Source organism: Drosophila persimilis, unplaced genomic scaffold (genome assembly GCF_003286085.1).
Source record: "Drosophila persimilis strain 14011-0111.01,24,50 unplaced genomic scaffold, DperRS2 tig00000606-arrow-arrow-pilon, whole genome shotgun sequence".
Classification (NCBI taxonomy): Eukaryota; Metazoa; Arthropoda; class Insecta; order Diptera; family Drosophilidae; genus Drosophila; species Drosophila persimilis.
In genome coordinates this window covers 2,322,659-2,348,857 of record NW_020825324.1, presented here as the reverse complement: position 1 = coordinate 2,348,857, position 26,199 = coordinate 2,322,659, and the positions used below count along the sequence as shown (strand labels likewise).

General features: G+C 46.0%; 3 protein-coding genes across 3 annotated transcripts in view; 1 reads left to right on the top strand and 2 right to left on the bottom strand.

Moving 5' to 3' along the window:
- LOC6597688 (polyglutamine-repeat protein pqn-41) overlaps positions 1–19,586 on the bottom strand; it is a 38,438-nt gene extending 18,852 nt beyond the window's left edge. The window contains exons 1-2 of the mRNA XM_026990567.1: positions 19,370–19,586; positions 17,935–18,525 (exon numbers count right to left, since the gene is read on the bottom strand). Coding sequence (XP_026846368.1) covers positions 17,935–18,026 — 92 coding nt within the window. The 5' untranslated portion in view covers positions 18,027–18,525; positions 19,370–19,586. The remainder of the gene's footprint in view (positions 1–17,934; positions 18,526–19,369) is intronic.
- A 1,773-nt stretch (positions 19,587–21,359) lies between these two features.
- Positions 21,360–22,575, top strand: LOC6597914 (B-cell CLL/lymphoma 7 protein family member A). The gene is made up of 2 exons (XM_002022818.2): positions 21,360–21,923; positions 22,004–22,575. Exons 1-2 carry the CDS (start codon positions 21,632–21,634, stop codon positions 22,120–22,122), a joined length of 411 nt encoding a protein of 136 aa, XP_002022854.1. The 5' UTR covers positions 21,360–21,631; the 3' UTR covers positions 22,123–22,575.
- A 3,041-nt stretch (positions 22,576–25,616) lies between these two features.
- The window catches only part of LOC6597687 (low-density lipoprotein receptor-related protein 2), a 123,946-nt gene continuing 123,363 nt past the window's right edge, over positions 25,617–26,199 (bottom strand). Inside the window, exons 13-14 of the mRNA XM_026990632.1 lie at positions 25,928–26,172; positions 25,617–25,862 (exon numbers count right to left, since the gene is read on the bottom strand). Of these exons, the coding sequence (XP_026846433.1) occupies positions 25,636–25,862; positions 25,928–26,172 (472 nt within the window). The 3' untranslated portion in view covers positions 25,617–25,635. The remainder of the gene's footprint in view (positions 25,863–25,927; positions 26,173–26,199) is intronic.

Sequence of the window (26,199 nt, the reverse complement as noted above, 5' to 3'; positions counted from 1 at the left end):
CCGCGGACAGACAACCCGCCTTCCGCATCCTGCATCTGAGTCAAGCCGAGGAACCGCAGGCCACTGAAATGCTGCCAGCCGACACGAAACACGTGTCCTTTAGCCCATTTCCATTTCCGTCTGTCTTCGCTCTTTCCCCCGCCCCGCCCCGCCTCTCCCCTCACCCCTCGACAGATGCATTTGCAATGATGTCCGGAACTTTTGTACGGTTGCGGGTTGCGGGTTTACGGCTTACTGCTTACGGCTTACGGGTTACGGGTTACTTAAGGTGAATGTATTACTTTTTTCCGGCATTCTCACTGCATTACGGATTGCTCCCCCCTCCCCCCCCGCCTGTCACTCTACTCCTCTGCTTCTTATCACCCTCTTAGGGCATTCACAAAGCCATACCGCAGGAAAAGTTGCAATGGTTTCAGACACCACATCATCATCAGCGTCATCATCATCATCATCATCATCATCATCGTCGTCATTGCCAGTAGCGATGACCGCCGGCTGTCCGTTTTGCAACATTTTCTTAGAGTCCTCCGATCAGCAGAGCAGCATCAAGCGCCATAGGAAGCTTAATTGTACTGCAAGCCGAAAGCTCTCGTGAAGCTCTTTTCGTTGCGTCACACACACGAAGTCACATACATGTGCAGCACGCATGTATGTGTGGTCAAACGACGAACCAGAAAACGGCACAGGCACGAACAATGTTGCGGAACATGTTTGAACAGGTCTGAGCAGATCGATCGAACGCGGGGGGGCCGACAGGTTCGAGCAGGTTCAAGATCAGACTCAATTCATTGCAGCGTTAAGGAGGGAAAACCTTTTGGCTGAATTTTCTGCTCACGGGATAAAACGAGTAACTCTTTCCCCCCAGGAGATGTTGCAAGGGTATTTGGAGCGATGGCTTTCTCTCTGGCATTTTATTATTATTTTCTCACTTAGTCCGTGCTGGCAGCCGGCAGGCAATTGGAAAAGCTTTCAAGTGCAGGTCGAGAAATGAGATGGGGGAGCAGGGGGAAATTCACACCTCACTATCGCCATCGCCTTCTCTGCCTCTGGCCCTCCCTCTGAGCTTTCTTTTGGGAAACTGCTTCTGTTTTTGATTTATTTCTGCATTCTTATCGCATTTTGTTTACCGTTAACAAATGTAACAAAACAACAGCGAAAAAGCATCTCCCTCTCGTTTGTTCTTTCTCCACTTACTCCTCCCCCCGTTTCTTATTTGCATAGAAATTTTCGAATGCAAATAAACTGGAATGACTCTGAGGCTGCCGCTGCCGCTCCCCGCCGACTGACTGCGCTGCCCCTCAAGGCACGTGCCAGGGATTTATGTTAATCGCTCTACAGCGCCCACTCCCGCTCCCAGACCAGAAAGAGAGGGCAGACAGGTAGGAGAGGCGAGAGAGGGACATGCCTGTGCAGTGAAAACTCACTTGGAAGACTCGGAAGCGAGTTCTTGGGCAGCACCGAGCATGCCGAAATAGATAAGATTGTACTCTACGAGATTATTAGAAGTGCACTGGAGAGGCACTGTCCGGCACAACAGTTTGCAGGCATTAATCCGTTTCCTGGGTGTTCGGTTCGTCACATTCCCCATCCCACCATTCGCTAGGAGAGGAATCGTACGATGCCCGACACGAGAGCTTCCGACAGCTCTCAACATCAAACCCGAATGTGAGAGCCCTTCCCCTTCCCTTGGGTTCGTTGGGTACATGATTTGCTCGCACGGGATCTGCATCGGCAGCCACGCTCGTTGCATCATTCATAGCGGATTCACCACCGAAAGAGCACCAAATAATAGCAATAATGTGCAGGGCATCTGCAGAAAACAAAAAAACACAACTACTTTGATTGCACAATTTCCGAAAACCAAACAAAACGAAATCTAAAACTGAAACTACAGTCGGTCGGTGGTCGCTCAATGTTAATGAGTCGTGGGCGTGCAGGAATCTGTAATCGTTTAATCGCCTCGACTTTCGACTCGATTGAATGGAATGGAATCGAATATCAAATTGACAGCGCCGCCTACCTACCTACATCGCTCTCCCTCCCTCCCATCTGCATGGAGGGGAATGCACGGGCAGGAGCAGGAGCAGGGGCAGGGGGGGTGGGTAACGTGTGTGCCATAACCGAGTGGGGTGACGCCATTTTGTGTTTAGAATTGCACAACAGGCACCCCATCCACACCGCCAGGGCATCTCGGAGGGAGAGATAAGGGACAGACAGAGAGAGAGAGAGGGAGAGAAGAGTGATCTCTAATCTCAAGGCTGATGCCCGATTATATTTCAACTGTATTTATGCATATACAGTATGTCCCCCCCCCCCCCCCCGTAAGTGCCGCATACTTTGCTCTCGGTATTTCTCCGTGTATTCGCTTTGTTGGCTTTCCATTTTAATTTTGCAAAAATCTGTCTGTGGCTAAGCCCTCCAATCCCAGTCCCAGTCCCAGTCCTGGTCCTAGTCCCTGTCCTGGCTCTAATCCTGGGAGTCAAAACAGATTTTTCTACATTTATGCAAAGTCATAAAAAAGCCCACGACAGCGCGCGGTAGAGACAGAGAGAGCTACAGAAAGAGTTGACCCAGAAATGACTAAGGAACAAGCCCCGGTACACTGAGAGAAATGGGAGTATTAATTGCACTGGGATACATTCCACCGATCCACCACCAGAAATCATTCATTTATGAAGAAATTCAATTCAATATATATTTAATATTATATTAAATATTTAATTATAATACAAATAAAACCCTAATATATTATATTTATCTAAAAGTGTTTTATATTTCGATTAGGCATGGAGACTTTTCAATGAATTTACATTTAAATCAAGGGGAAATTTAAATTGAAAAATGGTTTTCCGGTTTTTCCTGTTGCCATGACTGTTTTCTCCGAGTGTATGTCTAGTACACACACAGCTTGAACACACAGTGAGTGCTCGGCAATAGCCCCAAGGAGCCCAAAAGGAAGTAAGCGTGTCAGCGAAAACAATATACTCCTCTCCACTGGCCCCAGCCCCAAGGAATGGGGGGGGGAGCCTGCTTCCGAGGCGAAGAAGCTCGAGCCGTGCGTTGCCTGAAGGATTTGCCCAGTTTTTCTTTTCTATTACAAATATAATTCATTTCAATTTCCGCGCCCCCCACTGGATCCCCCGAAACTACCGCCGGTCCGGGGACAAAATCAAATTAGTGTCGGGCCCCAGCCGCCTCTCGAGCCCCCAGGAAGAGCCCTAGGCACCAGCTTCGATATCATTAAGCATGTGGTTAGGATCCGATTCGGAGACCTTACATCAATTAATCTGGCATCTCGGCATCCCGGCATCCCGGCATCGCAAATTGAGACGAATCGAATGGAAAACAAATGGCCATCCGCTTAGTCCTGATTGTGATGTAATTTCTGGAAAAGCCAGTGAAGAGAGAAGAGAGAAGCCCAAGGATGCCCCGGTGCTCCGCTCCCATCAATATCAATATCAATCGCTTGGCATTTGCTTCTCCAGCGAACGGACGGACGGAGACATTTCCCAGAATTTAATGTAAGCCTTACCTTGCCCCCTCCACAGCAGAGAGAGGCAGAGACAGAGGGAGAGACGAGGTGGAAAGGCGGAAACTCGGCGGGTCGTCTGGTGGTGCTGCCTGGCCCCTGCTGGATGGAGGGAAAATTGCCATGAACATTTGCGTGCAGCATTTTTCAAGAGCATTTCCGGAGCATTAGACCACGACCAGTGGTGCGGGGGGCACAGGGGGAAACCAGGAGCTTACTTGCAGGAAATTGAATTCCTATGTTATGCCGCATAACGGCATAGCGGGCCCTCGAGCAGGGTGTGGGGGGGATGGAGGGGGGACGGTGCACGGTGCACGGAGCAGATGGCGCCGGCAAAATGTCATTTCCAGGCATCCTCTTATTGTACCAGCACCAGGAATGCCATCATTCCATCTTCTGGCTCTGTGGCATGTGTCAGAAAGATGGAATGCCAGTTGGAGAGAGTTGGCGATGGTCGGAGAGAAGGAGATGGCAGCTGGAGGAGGTGGAGGAGGAGTCACCTGCAAGAACAGGCAGCAGAAGCGATTGCAATCGCCGATTAATTGACTTGCCACATTGACACCTGTACATGGACATGGAGCACACACACACACACACACACACACACACACACAGACCCAAGTGCAAGTACAGTGCGTTTCGCTATAGAAACGCCATAGGCCCGTCTCGATCCGCCAAGAGGGGCCCAAGAGAGATAAGAGGGAAGTGGGTATACGAGTATTACCATCCGGTAACTGCCTTGATTCATTGATCGATGATTCAGACACAAGCAAGGGACCATTCCCAAGTGAGTCAAGTCTTTGGGAGGGGAGACAAAAGAAAAACCAAGGTTTCCATCCATTATTCTCAGTGTACTTTGGTCTGTATTTTCGATAATTTACCATCTTTCGATCTCTTGCCAAAATGGCTTACACTTTCGAAACGGACTGCCCGCGGGAGTAAGGCAGAAGGCGCGGGGGTCTGGGGCTGGGACGGGGACTGTGGCTGTGGCTGTGGCTGCCACTTTCGATGCCAGCTGCATTAATTAAAATCTACAACAAATTTGATTGCTCTATACTACACATATATATATATATATATATATGTCGGGGGAGGGGGATGGAGAAAATTGTGGTCTACACTGCACAGCCAAAGTGGGGGATTTGCCACTAAATATCTGCGATTGGATTGGAAATGGAAAGCGCCCGAGACAGGATACAGGAGCAGGATACGGAGCAGATCCCACGATGGGAGGAAGCATCGAAGCACCTCATCGGTAGTGTAGTGGTTCCGGTGAGTGCAAAATATCGAAAAACATATCCCCTGTAGCCCAGTGCTGGCGGTGACCGATGGTGACGAAGGCCGGAGAGCGTCGTCGCTGTCGTCACATTGGCCGAAGTCCCAAAGTTATATTCCACTTTTCACGTTCCACGCTCCACGTTCCGCTACTCTCCACGCACACACACACACACACACAGGCACATAGGGTATAAAAATATCCTACTATCGCAAATACAAAAAAAAAGAAGAAAAAACAAACGAAAACCAAAGCGAAACAGAGGTGGAAAGAGAGGGGCAGGCGGGCAGGCATTAGTCATCCGCTTTCGAGTACGAGGCCAAAAAAAAAAACAACAAAAAAACACCCAACAAGAAAGAAAGCCACCGCCCGACTAGACGATACCCATCAAACCCATGGAACTAAGGAGCGAATCTTTCGATGAATCCAGCATTCAATATCCTTTTGTGTGAAATATCGCATATCTACTACTATTCTACTATTCTTTGTTCCAGAATATATATTGCAGTACTATAGTATTTATAAGAAAATAAAGTTATAAAAAAAACAAATAAAATATCTAAAATACCATAATTATAAAAATACCAAATAATATTTCTAGTATTTTTTGGCGTGAAATTCATAAAAATACAAAAAAATGTTTATTTTTTATAATTAAAGTACCAAACAATATTTTTAGTATTTTTTGGTGTGAAATTCATAAAAATACCAAAACAATTTTTGTTGTATTTTTATTATAAATTTACCAAACAATATTTTTGATATTTTTTCTGGTGAAAATCATACAAAACCAAACTATATTTGTAGTATTTATTATCATTTAAGTGCAAAAAAGATTTGTAGTATTTTTTGTTGTAAAAATCATAAAAAAAACCAAAAAAATTTTATAAATTTACCAAACAATATTTTTTGTATTATTTTTTTATTTTACTGTTGTATTTTTATGATGTTCTTTTGTTTAATATAATATTTTTTGTTGATAAAATTATAAAAATACCAAACAATATTTTTAGTATTTTTATGATTTTTTTATTTTGTTAAATTTTAATCGAATGAAAAGAAAGTGAATCTAAAGTGAAAGTTATCTGCACTGAAATTATTTCAATTTAGAAACATATTTTTTGTGTCTTGGCCTTGGCTCAGTTGATCAGAATATATATCCATTTTCTTGCACCTCCCCACCACTCTTCCTTTATTCCACTTTTATTGTTCATTTATTTTTGATTGAAAACCCTTTAAATTATTAAATAATCATTAATTTGTATTTATTATTTTGCAAGTCCCAGTGTAATTTCAGGGTTTTTTCTGTTCTCTCTATATAAACAGTAGGTTCCCAATATGGGTGATGGTAAACGGATCGATAGATCTACATACACATATACTTGAATGTGCACTTGTGTCACATATCGTCCCCCCAATTGCATATACCCAAGGGCTGGCTGGCTGGCTGGATGGCTGGCTCTCCGACTACTACCGGGTGTAGTATTTGGTGTATGAAAAGAATTTGCTTCGGCCATGGGCAGCCGTCGCCTCGACTTTGCCTCCGACTTATCTGCCTCTCCCTCTCTCCCGTTCCCTCACTCTCTCTCTCTCTCTCTCTCTCTCTCTCTTGCTGTGCAGAGGTGCCACACAGGAGTGGGGCGGGGTGTAAAGTGCGATTTGATTACACATGTGCGCTGGTGCGGTGGGGCGCTGGGGCGCTGTCTCATCCGTATAGTTGGTTTATGGTTTTTGGCCTCCAAATGGAGCGCCTAAGCGGCTCCGATAAAGGGTGCCAACCGATAAGAAGGCTAACGGGGGACGCGGGTCTCGAAGGGGGAGTCACTAGAGGGGGGGTTTCGGGTGGGCAGTGGAACTAGCTGCAAGTGCGAGGAAGGCCAACTTGTTGGCCAACTTGGCCCCAACTTTATCAGCTACCAAACGAAACACGTTTCATGTTCCAGCCAGCTGCCGCCGCCAAGAACCGTTCCGTTGCGTTCCGTTCCATTCCGTTCCGTTTCGCACTTTCATGCATTCCAAGAAATTGCCACACGGCAGGCCAGGTGTGTGGGATTAACGGTAAATGAAATCAATCTACGAATACATATAGATGTGCCTGCTATTTACCCGGGAAATGGTCAAACGGATAACGAGCCACCTTTCAATAGTAGTAGTAGTAGTAGAAGCCGTCCCTCCCGAGAGGGCCCTGCGATGAATGGACATTCGAACAGCGCCAACACGAGGGAGGGAACAGCAGGGGAATGGGCCAAGCAGAAGGGAGGAGAGGAGAGGAGAGGAGAGGAGAGTGTGTGTCCTCCAGGAGATCCCACGCTGGCATATTTCTGGGATCTTTAGCCCTTGGATCGTAGAGGATAGCATTTCCGTCTACCTATCGATGATTTATCATATCGATACTTATTGAATGGATTGGTTTGGCACTCTTTTGTTCTGATGATGGGTTTGCAGTGTTTTCTGGTTACGGGTCCACCCCAATGGCTGTGGGGCTGAAAAGGCAGGCCAGACGTAGTCCATCCACAGGTAAAAATAAAAATGTTGTGCCACTTTTCGTGTTCGCTCATCTCCGCCGTCTTCCGCCCTCCTCCTCCTCTGGTTTATACGCAATTATTGGGCAATCTTCGGAGGAGGAGTGCGAAGCGACAGGTGGCGGCATGGGGCATGGAGCGAAGGGTGTGGTGCAACTTTTCCACCCAATCCCCCCCCCCCTCCATAAACACACAATACTTTTGGATCGAGGGGTAGGAGGGGAAAAGCGGCAAGCAGACAATCAGGCAAAGTGGTGAGGATTCCCCCCCTCCGCTCCGCCTCTGTCATGTTTCTGTCTACGATAGGAGGGAGAGGGAGAGGGGTAGGGGAACGGCAAGTCCTTCAGTTTGTCATGCGCCCTGTCAAAAAATGTATGTAACTAGCGATAGGCCGAAGTGGCACTGCCATTCCCCCCGCCCCCCCCCCATCCAGGGGCAGGGGAAGGTCCGACACAAAAAATTGATTTTTTGTTGTCTTTTTTGGAACAAATTTTCGGAAAAGTCCCACAGGAAAGGGCCATGGGGGCGGCCAGTGTTTTTGTGGCAAGGTCAAGCCCCTGTGCGTGTGTGTGTGTGTGTGTATGTGTGTGTGTGTGTGTGTGCGTGAAACAGGAATTTCCACCAGTCCAGAAGCCAGAAGAATTCCTGATGGTCTCTCTGGCGGGACTTCCTACAGGCCGTCGATCCCATGGAAACACCAAAAGAACAAACAAAACAAAAACTGCTACAAATTAAAATATAATTAGGGCGGACGAGGATATCCGGTGTATCCTTGGGCCATGCCAAGGATCCCCTAATGGAACGGCCCTCACAGTCACCATTCGGGGACCCTCAGACCCAAAAGTAGAGCTTGTGGCCACTTGAGGAGGATTCCTTGGGTTCCAAGAAAGTTCCGAGAAGCCCACAAAAAATAATACCCATGCACAATAATTCGCTAGAGAAAATTTCTATAATTTATTCCATGGCTCGATGCTTGAGTTTTGGTTCGAGAATGAATGTGAATGCGAATGTGTGTGTGTGTGTGTGTGTGTGTGTGTGTGTGTATCTGCAACTGCGAGTATCTTTAATGATTGGAGAACTAAATGCTTATGCCATCGCTCATCCATCTCCAACCCAATTTGTTCTTTATCTTTGCTCTCCGTTCATTCGTTTGTTTATTTTCCATCTGCTGTGAGGAGGATGTGGAGGTGGAGGTGGAGGTGGAGGCGGAGACGAGTGTCTGCTGTTACAAAATCATCAAAAGTGAAATATATATTTATTTAAAGGAAAAACACACACAGAAACAGAAACAGACACAGCCACAGAATTGGAATTGCAAAATCAAGAAGAATGAATGCTGAATGCTGGCAAATCGGGAAATAATTAAAGAACGGTATGGCATGGAATGGAATGCTTTTCCTTGAATTTAATTGAAAATGCTCGAACGCCTGCCACCAGATACTTGTGTGCACAGTGTATCCACCATTCAGGCATTTTGCGTACCCTAATTTGTGGCACTTTTTGGTTCAATTAAATGATTATTCACTTGGTTATCGCCTCACTTAGGATTCACTCGAATTGCAAAACAATTTTCCACTGAAACTGCACTTGAACTTTGACAAGATTCCATGTGAACCCTTGCCCCCCTTGGAGAGAGCGAGAGAGAGCTCCTGCTGGGACATACTCAGGGTCTGGTCCTGGCATTGCGTGACAGCAAATGGAATTTCAAGAAGGGAGAAATATATTCAAGATTGTCTTGAAGAGACTGAGGAGAAAGCCGTTGAGTTTTCGGAACGAAATTCAATATTTTGTTGGGTTATTTATTTTTGTTGTTGTTAATTTTTGAGCTATTTTCCTCTTGAAATGAAATTAATGGCCTCTAGGGCGTATGCGTGATATAGAGTGGGGTGGGGAGGGGGGCGAAGGAAAAACTAAAACTAAAAACTTTTTACGCCCTTTGTTGTCGTCGACACATTTCCCCCCCTCCCCGCCACTCTTCTCTGTCTCTCTCTAGCACCATCAACGCCATTCGGTGGAAAGAGTTTAAGAACTTTTCATGACATTTTCCCTCGTTTTTTGCCTAATTAAAAATTTTAATTAAAAAAAAAGCAAGATAAAGACAGAGAGAGGGAGGGGGCCATAGAGTAGTTGTAGAGAGGGGAGGGAGTGAGAGGAGAGCATATATTCAACTGGAAAATACCAGGAAAAATACACGCCATACCAAATACCAACAACTGTCGCAATTAATCCACTCGATAAACAGTTGAGTGGCACAAAAATTAACTCTCTCACTCGCTGCCCCCCTCTCTCCCTCTCCCTCTCCCTCTCTTTATCGTGTCCTTGCAAAAAAAGAAAATCTCAAATTTAATGGAAAATATTCAGAGGGGGGCGGTAACAGCGGGGTAAACGTCATTGACATTGGACCGCCGCAGCAGCAGACAACAGGGGGGGTGGTAGAGGAACGGGGGGGCGATGGGGGTGAGCATAAGTCCGAATGAGTAATCGTCAAGAGGAAAACGGTAAATGCAATGCCGCTCTGCACGTGTGTGCGTGTGTGTGTGTAGGCGCCAATCGACAATTGAATTTTATCGATTTCGCAACAAACAGAACAGAGCACAGAGCACAGAGAACACAATAAAAGAGAGACAGAAAATGGCAGACAATAAAATGGCACATAGTGGGAAAAGCGGGGCAAAAAGGGGGGAACAGAGAGCGACAGAGAGAGAGAGATTTATTGAAAATAAAGAATACTTTACAAATAATCAAGATATTCCATCCATCAACATTCGATACATCGCAAGTACCAAGTACTAGTCGATACTCGCGTTTATCGCTTATGGGAGGAGGATCTAGGACCACAGAGCCCACAGCCACGCCGAGAGATTCCGGGTAGTGCCGAGGGGCCCATTTGGGGTCAGCCGTGCTCCGGCCTTCGCAAATATTTGCCGATTTCGATTTTCGTGTGTGGTGTCCGATTTTCGATGGCGATATTTCACTCGATGGAAGGCGGTTTTGAGTCGTTTGAATCTTACGATTTGCAAAAACTGGAGCAAGCACTTTTGCGATTTGCGATAACCAGAGCATGGCCGCGTATTTTTCGTATTTCAGGTTTTCTCTGGAGATAATTAGGATTAGGATTAGGATTACTATCAAAGAAAATATCCCCAACTGTGGAGGAGGTATCGCATCATCACCGTAATCATTTATATATCATAATATCATCACAAACTATACAATCTATGCGGTATCTGTATTCCTAACCATAAAAACCAATATAAATATGCACAACCTTGTTGGATTCAGATCATTCGAATGATTTATTCACTTGGGGAAACATTTGACTCGATTCACGGTCCAATCGATGAGGGCTATGCGACTCTTTGGAAAGAGCATGAGTTTGTTTAAGGTTTGCTCTGATGGTTTTGCAAAATCCAACAGGTGGAAAGGATTCAATACAGCAGCAACACAGTGCTCTAAGGATATTTGCCGTGGTTTATTTGCACGCGACACGTCTAGCCGTTGAGCCGCGCCGCACCGCACCGCGAGAGAGGGACAAAACAGCAAGAGAGCAGCAGAGAGGGAATGGAATGCCTCACCTTGCAGGCGAATACACCTTGAACTAGAGCGGAATTAAAGGCACAGTGGAGGACGATAAAGGCGTGGCAATGACACTCGGCTCAGCACACCTCCGTTCCCCCTCCCCACCACATTCATCCTCTTATTCGCCTTCAGCCTCTTCTTTGTTCACTTCCTCTTCTTCTGGCGCTTCTATTCCAACGCCTTCTCTGCGACAGCGGCAGCGACAGCGACTGCGACTGCGGCTGACGTTTGTTTGCATTTAGTTTTACTTTTCGGATACCCTTTACCCATTCGGGTTGAAGAGAATATTTATTAGTGTGGGCCGTTTGTAGCGGTATTATTTTCGGGAGAGAGAGCCATGCGGATCGTGAGTGCCTGCTCTCAGCGAGTGGGTTTACAGTTTACAGTGGGCTGTTAACGGAGAGCGGTGCCCAGGAACGCTAACAGGCTGTTAACAGGGTGCCTGAACAGCGCTGTGGCTGTGGCTGTTAACCTGGTGCCTGGCGCGGTGGCTGTTAACCTGGTGTCCTAACAGCGCTGTAGCTGTGGCTGTTAACGTGGTGCCGTAACAGCGCGGTGGCTGTTAGCTGGGTGCCTTTACAGCGCTACTGCTTTGCTGCAGAGCTGCTGTGCCCAGAACCCAGAATCCCCAACACTCAAGTCCACAGATCCAGGGATTATCTGTAGATCTTATCGGGGCAAGGATCTCTCGGATCTGTCAGTGGCAAAGGTTTTACCAGGCAGGGTATACAAAATGTGGCATACAGTGGCAATATTTGTTCTTGCTTTTCTGATTCTTTTTGCTTGGTTTTTTGTTTTTTCTCATTGCTTTTTATGGCAATGGCCGGCGGATATTATCAACGGGCAGCAACAGCAACAGTCACAGAAACAGAAACAACAACAGCACAAGAGACAGAAGCACAGAAGCACAGACACAGACACAGACACTGGGCACAGAGGCACATGCTTTTGCTTTTGTTATTATTGTTATTATTTATCAGAGCCCAGCGACGGCGTCAGAAATTTATTTTCATTAACAAGTTGGGCACAAAAAGCATCGACCGACCCGACCCACCGCCTGGCCCTGGCAATGCCATAGAAAATACACGACCAAAACTACGAGCCCCCCCCCCCCCCCCCCCCCTTCTCCAAGGGGCGTCGTAGCGTAGATCCACTCGAGCGTGAAAAGTGTTTCTGACACAGAAACAGAAACCGTCTTTGTGGTCCATCTTCTGGCTTTGGGCTTCGGCTCTTCTAAAGTCTCAATTGTTTTTGCAGAGAGTCCTCCTGCCAGGCCTCCTGCCACAGCGGTGCACCACAGGACCAGCTACTGGAGAGGGAAGAGAAGTGGCTACATGCACTGCATAATGGGATCATCTCTGACTTGATGGAGGTTTTGTAGTTAAAGGAATTGTGGAATTATGGAACAGCTCAGGGAATAGAAACCATGGAATGAAACAAGATTTTTGTAGATATTTCCTCTCAACTCAAGAGAGAGAGAGGCGAATGAAATGCTTCCGATTCTCAGCTGCTGTTCGACAACGGATTGGGAAGACTTCCCATCGAAGTGATCAATGGACAATGCTGGACAATGGACAGAGGAATGGGCCGGGCCTGCTCTGTGTCCCCCTCCCTCTCTCTGGGGGCAGAACCCAAAGTAGAAGGACTAATTATAGTACGAGTATGCCCATGGGTGTGGTTTGGGTGGCGGAGGGCATACGAATTGGAGATGGGCCACAGGCAAGCGACAGGACTTGACCAGAGCGAGAGCAACCCCAGAGATAATTCGATGAAGCACTTCCCACAATTCCATTACGGAAACAGTTGAATCTGATTAAAACCAGCTCCATCCCGAGGCAGGGACTGGCCTCAGTTTTGGTCGTGCCTCGTGCCCTTCCGAAAAAGTCCATCGCTAATGTTGTGAGCACATAGTACATAGTTACTGCCATTTACGGGGTATTTATAACAGACACACGTACAGGCACACACGTGCAGGCACTCGCACACACACATGGTACACGGTATATCATTGCTGCCGGCTGTTGCTTGTGTGGGGGAGGGCGTGCGTGGTCTCGCAGGTGCAGGCCCAGCTTCACAGCACACCCCCCCACCGCCCACCGCCCACCGACCCACCGCCCCACCGAGTGCCATGCCTGCTCTTTCCATGTACATTGCTTGCACATAGACGAGAGTCTGTATAATTTATATCGCGTGGCTGACACTAATTCAATTCAATTAGAAAATCTCCAGGAAAATGCTGGAAAAACGAAAGCCCAAGCGAAGGAAAGGGAAAGGCTGTTGGTCCGGGACCGAGGCTCGAATACCCTTCCAGATGGAGGCAGGGCCAGAGTCCTGTCTGAACAGGTTTCCAAAATTTTGGTTTTTCTTTCTCGCTCACTCTCTGCAATGCTTGATTTTCTAGCAAAGCGAAAGAGCAAGCAATACCATAATTTATGCTGGTTTTTGGCTTTGACTTTTGCCTGAAAAAATTGGGTTTTGTGCAGAGCCGAGGGCAAACGAGCTCCACAGCTCCAAAAGCATACAAAATATATACAAATATATAGCGGTACTCCCTCTTCGCCTTGGCACAAGAAAATGTGTGATTTCTCTGCCTCCTCCCCCGCTCCAGACGACACTCATTATGAGAGTTTACCCCCCCTCCCCACCCCTCCGGAGTGTCCGACTAATTGCAAGGAAAAGAAAAACTTTTATTTTTTACATCATAATTAGTAGGGGACAAAGCCCAGCCTCTTGGACGGCAGAGAGGAGGCGTGATGGGGGGCAGCGAACCATAACTCAAGTGAACCGAAAAACCAGAGCACTGTTCCCCTTAGCCTGGCCAACAAAAACTTGTACCGAATGCACGAATATTGTGGCATCATATTGTGGGAGTATTCCACACCTGTTTGATCTCCAGGGAAAGTCCCAGCGGCTCAAGAAGGACCTCATACTAGAAGCATTCTAGATTGAGTGCCACTGTCCTACAGACTGTACTTTTATTTGGTAGAGTTGCCACCATATCGTAAGGATGGCAGATATGGGGGGCTTCGGCTCAACATTTCCTGCCACAGATGCCCCACCAGGGACACCCCCGTTTGTTCTGCAAACGATTGAGTCCCGAGCAAAGTATCGTATCGCAAGGGGGGTTAGACCTGGTTCAATTATGCTCAGTGCATGATTATCTTTTGTTTCGTGTGCTCCTTGCCGCTCCGTTATTCTTCTCGTTTGCCGATTGCTTTGCTCTGGCGGACAAGAGGGAAATAGGGAAATCGAATCCCATAGGAAAGAGGCCTTTGGTAGTCATATATTTGGGTACACACACGATAGGCACGATAGGCACGATAGGAGTGGCACAAAGGAAACATCCAAGGGGTTGGGATATGTCGCATGTCCTCCAGGAGGGAGCTATCGAATGCCGGATAGTACGAGTGACGAGTGACGAGTGACGAGTGATTCCTTTTCGGTTTCCACTTCTCTGTGGCTCAGTGTAATTGGCAGTACTAATTGGTATGACATGTAGAAACACACACACGCACACACACACACACATGGAGAGAGGAGAAAATCGAAATCAAACGTCGGGCAATGGAAAGAAGATGCGTCCCCAGAGAATGGCAGATAGAGAGCGAGAGGGACAGAGAGGGAGTGGTGGGAGGGGTGTAGAAATATGGTAAAAAAAATTAAATCCTTGAAATGCTTTTAGCGCAAATTGCAAACAGCATTTAATTGGGTTGACTAAAAGGGTTCCGAGAGAAGGACGGTAAAAGAGGGATGGGGGGGGGGGGGGGGGGCTTAACCATAGTGACCGCTAGAGTCAGTCCTCCTCTTACCCCCCACCCACCAGCCTTCATCTCTTCATATTTCTCTGTAGCCTAGACTCTCTCTCTCTCTCTCTCACCCCCTCGTATTTTATTTATTTTTTCACTTTTTATTTGCTTTGAAAGATTAAACCCCGCTTAACGCCACCCCCCCTCTCATCCATCCCTGCCACCCCCCTTCGCCGCCCTCGTTGCCGCCTCGCTCACCATTTCACTTTGATGCGAGTTGCCAGAGCAACAAAATGGAAATGGAAATTAAATTACTTGAATATTTCGCAATTAAAGTAACTTTCACGTGGAAAACTGGAGAGCTGGCAGCCAGCCCCCGAAAAACGCATCGAACCAACAAAAATAGACCGCCTTTTACGGCGTTTGGGCGTCCTGGGGGATGCCCAGGGGGTGCCCGTGGGGGTCTCCAGGTCAACGGAGGTGGCGAGGGGACCTTCTGGGTTCTGGCAGAACCAGCAAGCCAGCAAGCAATAGATTATGGCCAGCGGTGCAGCAGTAATGGAAAATCACTCTTACAGTTTGCAGTCCACACATTCCACACATTCATATACGGAGCGGCAGCAGCCTAATGGATGGTCCGCTCCCGCAAACGTTCCCTCTTTTAGGGCCTTATTTTGCTCAGCACAACATCACGCTTCGTTCTTCGCACATGCGGAGCGTAAAATAAGACCCGAAGGTGAGTAAGCGGACCACCTTGCAGGCACTCTCTAGCGCAGCACCTTCCCTCACGCTCTCTCGACCTCGGGCCCGCTGGCCCTTGAGTTACTCCTTATAGTACTCATCGCTAATACCTCTACGGCCGCACACCTTGGTTTAGATGCACTATAATTCACACCACAATAGACTTCGCTTGTATTCAGCCGAACAATCATCGAAATCGCCGACAATCCATGTATGTACCCAACATATTACATTTATACAAATACAAATATACATATTCTCGAATATTTTCATCTCTAACTGAGTTATTTGTTGGTTACAATTTCCACTCTCGAGGCCAATCTATGGGTGGTGTTCATTTTGAAATGAATCCAAGTGTTTTTTCAGGACAGAATCAAGTTCTTGCCCCTCTCCACAGCTAATTGTCCGTCTCTGGGCGTTGAAGTTCCTTAGATTTCAGATTATTCCAACAAGTTCTCGCTGAGGAGTCTCCTATCGTCGCGCCGCGTCGGGTATCTTGTTTTTTTTTAGCATCTATGAATTTGAGTTCCTACTTCCTATGCTCCCTCTCCACCCACTTACCACCTCCCTCCACGTGCTCAAGTGTTTTGTGTTTCGTTTCTTTGCCATTTGTTCCACCGCGTGGAGGGGAATAGATAGATAGAGATGAGGTTGTTGTTGTTGTTGTTGTTGTTGTTGTTGTTGTTGTTGTTGTTTTTGTTGTTGAACGACAAAAAACGCAACCATCGCTCAATGGCGGTGGCGGCTCTTCTAGAATTTCAATGTGTCCCACCAGAAGTGCTGGAGTGTGCGAGTGCGCGGGGGGATGGTTTTTTATTCCAATTTGAGGTTGAGGGGGTTGTGTGGGTGGCTGGTTGGGTGGGTGGCATGTCTAAAAAACTATTGTCCAAACGGCTGTGACGCAATGCCTGCCATGCTTTACTTAATTCTCTTTTCATTCGGATTCGGGTGGGGGAGGGGGGTAGGGAGGGGAGGTCGACAGAAACAAAGCCAACCTGTGGCATTGAGGCAGCCCCAAAAGAGAAAGAGATAGAGAGGAGAGAAGAGAAGAGAAGAGAAGTGCGAGCAACAACAAAGAGACAAAATATTTTTGTAATTGGACTTTTTTTTTTGCTAACCCAGCCCGAACGCCCACCCCCCACCCCCTTCATCCGATGACGCCGCTTATCAGTCGAGGGGCAGGGCCCAGAGGGCGCGACGAGGGCGGAGGGCGCGGGGGGAAGCAGCAGAGAGCATAATTAAATCAGCAAATTCCCAAAAACTAGAAAACAAGGGTAAAAACCCACACACACACACACAGACACTCTAACACAGAGACAAAAGTGCAAAAACTCAAGTATCGCCACACATCATCGCCATCGTCCCTTCTGGCAGGGCAGGGGGCGGGCCGCCACACAAAGAACGGCTCGGAGGAGCAGCAGGAGAGCAGATAACTGTAACTCAACGACAAAAGGAAGCCCGAAAAAAGAACCACAAAAGCAACAAGAGGTGGCAGTCGGCTGTCTCAGAGTCGGGGTGCCGACGAAGCCTTTGATACTCTTCGATACAGGATAGCACACCGACGCCGAACTTTTTACAGGCCTTCTGCACCTGGCCAAAACTATGGGATACACCTTGGCAGGGTATCAGGAGGGGTGTCCTCCCGCAGGACCGCAGAGCGAAGCAAGAGAGCGCCAAGAGAGGAGAGCAGAGGAGACCAGAGGACAACAGAGGCGACAAAGCGGCCGAGCAGATTATGCGTTTAGGCCGAAAAAGGCTTCCTTCCCGTTCGAGGCAAATGGAAATGGAAATTCAAATGGCAAGCGATTAAATTTGAACTGCAATTGACCACAAATATGCGTCATTATGTGGCAAGAGAGCGACAGAGAGAGAGCTACGCCGGAGAGTGGCGAGTGCTGGGTGGGAAAGAGACAAGACAACAGCTTAATTGCTATTTTGGTCTAATTGGGAGCACCCCATCTTCTGTCCAGGAACTGGCAGAAAAAAACAAAAGAAAAACCTCCCAAAGCGGTTGGAGAGATGACTAAGACATGCACCGGGGAGGGGGAGGACTGTTCTTGATGCTCGCCCACATAATGCATTGCCCAGGCTGAGGCCCAGGCGCCCCCTCGCCCTAATCCACGAAAATGGGAGCAGAATAGAGAGCGCAAGAGTAGGATAGAGCAAAGGGTAGTACCTACCACCTACCGTAAAGCCTGGAACCATTAAATATTTATAGACTCGTCGCGAACTAGTTCCAGTTCCATCGAAAAATTAATTTTGATAAGAGCATTTTTATTGTTTGCACACTGCTTGACTGCTTGACTGCTTGACTGGACGACTGCTTGAACCTGCTTTCTGGTCTTATATCTTGAGTTATCGGCCTTTCGGGCGGCTCTTTCATTCTGGCAAAGCAAAGCTGCTCCCCACGGAGCCAAAGCATTCCCCGTTAACGCTGATCAGGTCGAAATTTCTCTTCTTATACTATGGGATAGGGGGAGGCGGTAATTATAGTAAGTATATGTACATAAGTGCAGAGGAATCGCCAGAAAAATTACTCACGGATAGAAGAAGAACAGAAATGTGGTCAGGAGCAGCACAATCCAGGCGAAAGTCGCAGGAATGTAACGCGTTTTCACATCGCATTTGGGCATTTTTCTTTGCGTTTTCCTATGTGGCGGCTCGCTGCAGTCTCTCTCTGTATAGCGGTTTATTTTTTTTGTAGTAGCTGCTGCTGCTGCTGTTGTTGTTGTTGTTGTTGTTGTTGTAGCTTCTATGTTGCAATGTCGTTGACCGTTTCGTCAGTAGTTGGCAATGAAATGCGTTTTCTGTGTGTTGCTGTTGTTTGATGACGGATACAGTTGGCTTGGTTTCTGCCTCGGCCCCTTGGCTGCGGCTGCTGCTGCTGCTGCTGCCGTTCGGGCTAGTGGTGCATCAGAGGGAGATGGCGACACACGCACACACACAAACAACACACACACGCGTGAAGAGTGCGAGACGGCGAGACGGAGCGGCGACGCGTGAAATGGGATCGACGTTGGCGCTGGCGAGAAGAGGGGTGCACACACACACATACACTCGCGTACGCGGACGCGGGGGGAATATTCTGCTCTCAATTTGCACTCTTTCAGCGAAAAGTTCTTGGAGAAGTTGCTGCTGGTTGTGGGGGAGGGAGGGAAGGGGAAGTTCCAGAAATTAGAATTTCATTATTAACACAAAAACCAACACAGAAAGATACAGAAAGAGAGGGAGCGAGCGAGAGTTGGGCACACACAGAAATATTGTTGGGCAAAACTTCTTCTGCTTCTGCTGCTGACAAAGCTGTCAATCTAGCTCTTAACTGGCCAAAAAAGTTAGCGGGGCGCTCTTATCAAGCTAGTGCACAGACGGACACGCACACACCTGCATATATACTGTGGAGAGCGTCGCATGATCCAACTGTAGCCCATGCATGTTCCTGTGTGCATGCGTGTTAGCCAATTTAAGATCAGCCCAAAAGGAAAAGCAAAAGCAACAAGAGTCACAGTTTTCATTCTCATTTACGATTTCCTGTTGTATTTTACCCTACAGATTTATTGTTTTCTTTTTTTTTGTTTTTATTTGTAAAAAAAAAAATGCATTTAATTTTCTCATACACTTGCAAAAGCGAGCGCGTGTTTGCCCTGTCTGTGTGATCCCGTGTGCGTGTGTTTGTGTGGGGCGCAGCAGAGGCAGAGGCAGTGGCAGCGCAGCCAACGTTGACTTTCCCTATTTTTCATGCATATTTTGTTGTATTTCCAGCCAGCGCCGAAAACGGTTTCCCCCCTCACCAAGACGCGATGCGGCTCGTTTTCGTTGGCTCTGCTCGTTCTTTCCTTCATTTTTCCTCGTCTTTCAACTGCTCCTCTGCCGCTGGTCTGCTTCCGCTGCCTATCACAAACACACGTTGTTTCTGCATTTTTTTTCTTGTCTTCTCTCTTTCTGTCGTACTTCTATTTTTTGCGATATATTTCCTTACAGCAGCGTCGTCGCCTGCAAAAAGAATTCTTTTTGATTGGCGGTGGCACGGTACGCGGGTATCGGGCTGTGGGTCAGTCGGGGCCGGGCGGGGCAAAGGCGGGGACACGATCTCAATCGGCTGATTCGGAAACTCCACTTTCACACACTCGACGACACTTGCACGGCATTCCCAGCGATTTATGCACTATTTTGGCGTGTCGATTACGAAAAAATAAATAAAAAAAAAGAGTCCGTCCCGCATACGCATAGTTTTTACTTTAGTGTGACAGCGGACTTATCGACAAAATATACCATCTGAGCCTCGAAAAATATACCACCTCATATTCAAAAAATACAGTAAATATACTGACGAACTATTCATGTTCCATCAATATTCCTCGTTTTTTATATTCCGTGGAATATTACTAGCTAGATAAAACATTTTGCCATGCCCACATAATTTTATACGATTAATGAATCAATTTTCTACTTAACTGGCACATTATATACTTGGCTTTGCTTGTTTTTGCCTCAATTTTGGTTTCTCAAAAACAATATAGCGACTCGTATGATGGAAAACCGAGCTTAGCCCACTTAAGCCCCCTATATTTAAATAGTTCAACTACACGAGGTAAATGGCGGAATATATTAACGATTGTAAATTCATATAGATCCATCCTATCCTTCCCTTTAAGTTGCCAAACCCCACGAATCTTTCATCTGAACTGCGCTAAAATGATTACCCCCTTGGCTTATAATAGGTTAATAGTTCTCCGGCAAGCATTGAAACCATATTGCTTAATTTTGATGTTCCGTCAAATATAATGAGCTACATAGAACATTTAGCCATGCCCACATAATTTTATCCCATTGATGAATAAATTTTCTACAAGATTGGATAAATTTTAATCCTTGCTTTTATTGGATCTTCTCTGAAACAAGGCTTGAACCAAATAGCTGAACAAAAAAAAACAGTCGCAATGTTGCTTGTGTTTTAAGACATGATGCGCGCATAGGCATTTGTATACCCTATTTCGATACTTTGATAATTTGACAAACATTTTCTCAATCCTATTATATCCTTATCCCTAGGGTATGGAGGATGCTGCCCATGTTGCGGGACATGCTGATAGTTTACTCGGCACATGAGTCTAGACTCATTCCGATACATAGCCGATTCTAAGACAGCGAAGGAGAGAGAATTAACCGATTTGAAGAGAGCAAAAAGAACCGAGTTAAATTTAAATTGTTTGAAAGTGAATGCGCGACAAGGATTTAAATTCAATCCACTGGAATAAATAATGTACGTAAGTTAGATTTGAGAGATCGAAAATTCAAAAAACCTGTATATGGAAGTTTCTATCTATATTCTATATCGATATATTGATATGGGCGATATTTTTCATTCTTCATACATTGCCTCAGTGTGACCGCGAACTTAACGATAAAATATACCGTCTGAGCCTCAAAAAATATACCAAAATACCGTCTCATATTCAAATTATACCGATGAGAAAGGAACTTAGCCCACTTGAGCCCTCTTAATTTAAACATTTCAACGACTTGAGGTAAATGCCGGAAAATATTACTGATTTTCAATGCCATCTTTCCTCTGAACTGAAACAAAGCTCGATATCTTTCACCTGATCTGCGCTAAAATGATTAAATTTTATACCGCCCTTGACAACGTTTCCTTTAAATGATAGAAAACCATCAATCATAAAACCATCAATACATCAATTTCCTACACGATTGGCTAGTTTTTAGTACTCCCTTGTATAGAATTTTTTCCAAAAATGCTGCTAAACTGGTTACAGCTATGAGAATCGAATTTTATATACCCTAAATATTAGGGTAATATATTAGCTAATATTAGAATGCTGTTTTTAGCCCCCTCTCCCTTGTCAATTCTGATATCGAAATTTACAGAAAAGTCTAAAGGATATTGCAGAAGCTCATAACTGCGTTCTTGGCGTTTTTTAGGCACTTTCGTTGTCGAACGACCGACAGCACTGACACAAGTTTTTCGCGTTTATAGAGTTGATATTTTCCCGGTAGTATTTACCCAACCAAGCACTGCCAGCGCCTTCCATTGAGCCGGTTGCTACTCTCACACATCCGGGGAACCGGCCGCCTGCGAGGAGAGCACACTGAGCCGTATATGCTGGTGCAGCACAGCCAGGACTAGGTCCAGCAGACGCCATCGCATCGAACCGGGTGGTGACTAGAAAGAGACAGCAATAGCTAGAGCCAGCGGAAAGCAGGAGCGAGCGAGAGAGCAATGTCGCGAAGCGTGCGAGCGGAGACGCGCAGCCGGGCCAAGGATGACATCAAGCGGGTCATGCAGGCCGTGGACAAGGTGCGGCACTGGGAGAAGAAGTGGGTCACCATCAGCGACACCACCATGAAGATCTACAAATGGGTGCCCATCGCCTGCACCAGCGAAAAGAAGTCGAAGCTGCAGCCGCTGAGCACGAAGCTGAGCGACAAAGAGAACTCGCAAAAGGGCACACCCACGCCCCCACAGATCACGCCTAGCTACGGCGGGCTCACCGCGGAGGATTCCAATACATGTAAGCCACCGTCGAAGGGCGAGTCCGAGTACCAGCCTTCAGGTAATGACCCCGACCCCCCTCTCTTTCCCTCTATGCAGGTTTCTCAGTGGTGTCCGATAGCCAGGGAGCGGACTTTGTATCCAGCATGCCCTTCTCGGAGGACTCCAACTCGCAGGGCAGCGACGGGCCCGTGAAGCGTCTGAAAACGAGCGACTAGCCAAACATTCACAGCCTCCAGAGCAGCAGCAGCAGCAGCAGGAGCAGCAGCAACAGTAGCAGCCATTAGTCCTAGTGGATACACCGCCCCCCTCCCTTCCCAGCCCCATCCCGCGGTTAGGTTAAGTTCGTTCATAATCTGCCTCAGCCCAAGACTTAAGCAAACCTACTCCTATTCTATAAGTGTAAGTGCCAGCCCGCGTCATGCTTTGTGTGGGCGGGGAAGCTCTACCGCCTACCGCTTAGATCCTAGGTCCATAGCATTATTTATTAGCCACCTGCATCCTTCAATCGAGGCTTCCAAGCTTCCACTCCGGCGCGTATGTATAAGCCCAAACGTCTCAAAAAGTTCTTAGCTGTCAGTCTTTTATGTGCTGCATAAAGGGTATGCCTGTGTACGCTTTTTTTTTTACCATGTTCCCTGAAATTGTATGAATAAATGTGCTTGTCAATATTTATGTATGTACATTTATGCCTTATGTGCATATCTATATGTGTATTTGTATATGTCCGTACTATGTACTGCACTATTTTCATAAATGTTTTGTCGCTGTCAACTTTTAAGACACTTAAGGGGGGGAATCGGATCAATATATGGATAAGTATTTATAAGGACAGAGAAACTACTAATGATACTTTAGAGATTTAAGAGAATAGGGAATTATAAGTCGTTTTTAAGTTTTTTAAACGAAACCTTTATAGATTATTGTTTTTATAAAGCATTTATCAACGGATTGTATTTATAGAAACAATAATATATACAGACACAGGACTTATAAAGACTAAGACAGATCACACAGGCAACGAGAAGCATTTACATGTATGTATGACCCTTGATAAGTAGTCTCTCCTATACATCTCTATCGATTCTGAAAGCAATACGAAACGAACGTTTGTCCGTGTCCACTTTACACATGGATGTATTCCTATAAGATTTTATATAGATATACATATGTAAGTCCCTGCTTCGCGGGCTGCCCATTACCCATAGCAATTGTCAATCGTCACAGTCCTCAGCCGTAGCCCTAGCCTAAGCCCTAAGAATCATATATGAATAATGATAATGTGTGTGTACTCTTTTTTCTCTTTCCCTTCCCTTTAATGTTTAGTTTTATTTGATTTACCCCCCTCTTTCCCGTTTTATCCCCGAAAATGTTTGTAATAAAAAAAGGTTTTATTCTTTCAACAAATAGTTTTTCATTTCGTTATAAGTAGTTTTACTCTTATTATTTCTGGTTTCGTATTCGTTATATAGCTTGACATTAAATATACAATTAACTTCACAAATATATACATATATGTATATATGTATATTCGTAGATGTGTATACATATACATATATACAATATATATATATAGATATATATATAGATATAGATTTATTTATTTATAGCGATGTGTATGGCCCGACTGGCATATACAGCTAAGTTGCAACGATCCTCCTCCTCCTTCTTCTTCGACTTCTTCTTTCACTAAAATTTATGCTAAAAACACGCTTAAATGAAGGGAAGCACAGATTTTGCACAGAGAACGAACAGTAAAAAAAATATATACGGCGTTTCGACGACCAAAAAATAAATCGTAAATCATAATACACATTCATAAATCGATGATATATAATTAAAAAATAAAATATTTATATATATATATATATATATATATATATATATATGTGTGTATATATATATACATGTTTATATATAGAAAATACACACATGTGTACAAAGAAAACACGCGCTGCAGGTTTTTAAAACAGGTAACACACACACACGCACAATACGGAACGGAGCCGAAAGAGCGAAAATTGTTTGTGTTTCGCAGGGGAAGAATCAACAAAAAAAAAAATAAAACAGAGTCAGAGGCAGACAGAGACAGAGAGAAAAGAAAAAGCTACGCTTTTCTTTGCTGCAGAGGAGGAGGTGTGTTTGTGTGTGTGTGTGTGTGTGTGTGGAATGTCTGGTTTTGAACCAAAAAGATAGCCAGAATCAGAAAACAAGCTCTGGACGCTTACGCTGGACAAGCAGTACCAGTTGCAGTGAAGAAAGCAGTTGATAGTAAGCAAGCTGTACAACAAGCAGTGGAGGCTCTCTCTCTCTCTCTCTCTCTTTTCGAAAGCAGACGGCTACCTTTCGGCTTGTTAGCAGTGTGTGGGTTTGTGTTGGTGTGGGTGTGGGTTCTGCTCATGAATAAATAATTAAATTAATTATTATAAATATACACATACATACATATACATGCACACATATGTAAATATGTATGTGGGAATGCATTTAGTACATATACACACAATATATTCTGTTATTTTTTCGTTTGTTTTAGTTTTCTTTTTGCTTGGCTTTTTGCATGTATATTTTTAGGCGTTTTTTAAATTAACTTTTGTTTTTTTAGTTTTTTTTTTTAGAAAAATATAAGAAATTCAAGCTTTGCTGCGTCTTTTTTTGTAGAATTTTCATTTAGTCGCCTTGTACATAGATGTATAGATATAGATGCACATACATACATATGTATTTAGTATACACATATACATACAATCTGCTTGTTTCTGCTACACATACATACACATACATATATAGTTAATATTGTCATTTAGCTTTCAGAAAAATATATATATCATCTATGCCCTAATTTGAGTTTCGTTTTATACAAATTTCAGTTTTGTCGCAAAAAACATTTCAAGTAGCAAAAACAATTTACATACATACAGTTTTCTTTTACTTTTACTTTTACATTTTTGTTTTTGTTTTTGTTTCAAAAAAAAATTACAAAAATTGGCTTTACAAAAGTGTTTGTTGTGTGTGTGTGGACACTCTTCGGTCGAAGGGAGGCGTTTCCCCCTTTGGTCTAAGAATGTTCTCTTAGAGAGAGAGAAAGGGAGGGAGAGAGAGAGAGAGGCTGAACGAATCAGCACTTGGTTCTCCCTCTCCCTCTCTCTCTTTATCTTTTTCTGATCTAGCGATATGCTCCAAGCTTGTGTGTGTGTGTGTGTGTGTGTAGGTGTATACATATATATTTATAGTGGTTTTGTTTTTGTTTTTGTTTTATATATAATAATAATTGCAACAGATTCTTGTTTTAACCACCTCTTTTCCATCGATTTTGGGGGCTCTACGCTCCGCTCCGTTTCGCTCTGCCCGGCTCCCCATTTCCTTAGTGGTTATGGATATGTCTCTATTTCGTTTCTGAATCCCTCCAGCTGCTCCTCCTACTCCTACTCATGTCTGTGTGTGCGGCTGTGGATGGGGATGTGGATGTGGCAAGGCTAGACCTTGGTGGTAAGCTTGCCGGTGGCGGTCTGCCAGGATTTGTGATGTCTACTACTAGTGCGTCCCTGTCCCTGTCCCTGTCCATGTCCATGTACCTGTCCGGGCAGCTGGTGCTGGTGGTGCTGCTGCTGCTGCTCCTGCTGGCTAAGTCTGTGTTATGTGTGCAGCGGATAGCTGTTGTCCGGCTCGCGGGGACGCTGCCGCTGCTGCCGGTGCTGCGGGACGACGGCAGCAGCTTGACGGGCTTGATATCAGCACTCGGATTTGTCTTCCTCCACAAGGAACTGTGTGTCCTTGCCGGTGTCGGCGGAGGGGTCCAGCTCCCGCGTGCGAAGCTGCAGCTGCGGCGACGACTTGTGTGTGATGCTGCTCGGGGCAATGATGGCAGAGGCGGGCTCCGTGAAGGAGCCGCCGCTCGTGGCATGCGGGTGGCCCATCGCCTTCGACTTGCTCGGCTCTCCGGGGACATCGTAGATGCCTGCGAGAGAGGACCAGGAGAAGGATTAAGGCTAAGATTAAGCAAAAGAGAAGCCGTCTACTCACCCGATCCATTGCCCATGCCCGGATCCGTGGTGGTGCCCGACTGCACGGCATCGTACATGGGATTGGCAAAGTCGCGCGCCTTGTTCGCGTTCACCGTCTGCAGGTTGTAGCCCTCGATGGGCGCCACATCAGCCCCCGGGGCCGAGGCGCCCGGGAAGCCGCTCTCGCTGAACTCCACGTTGGACCCGTGCCGGAAGGTGACGCTCTGCGACGACGTCATCGCTGGCATGCGCGCCAGCTTGCCACTAGAGAGAGGAGAAAGTTTCGAGGTG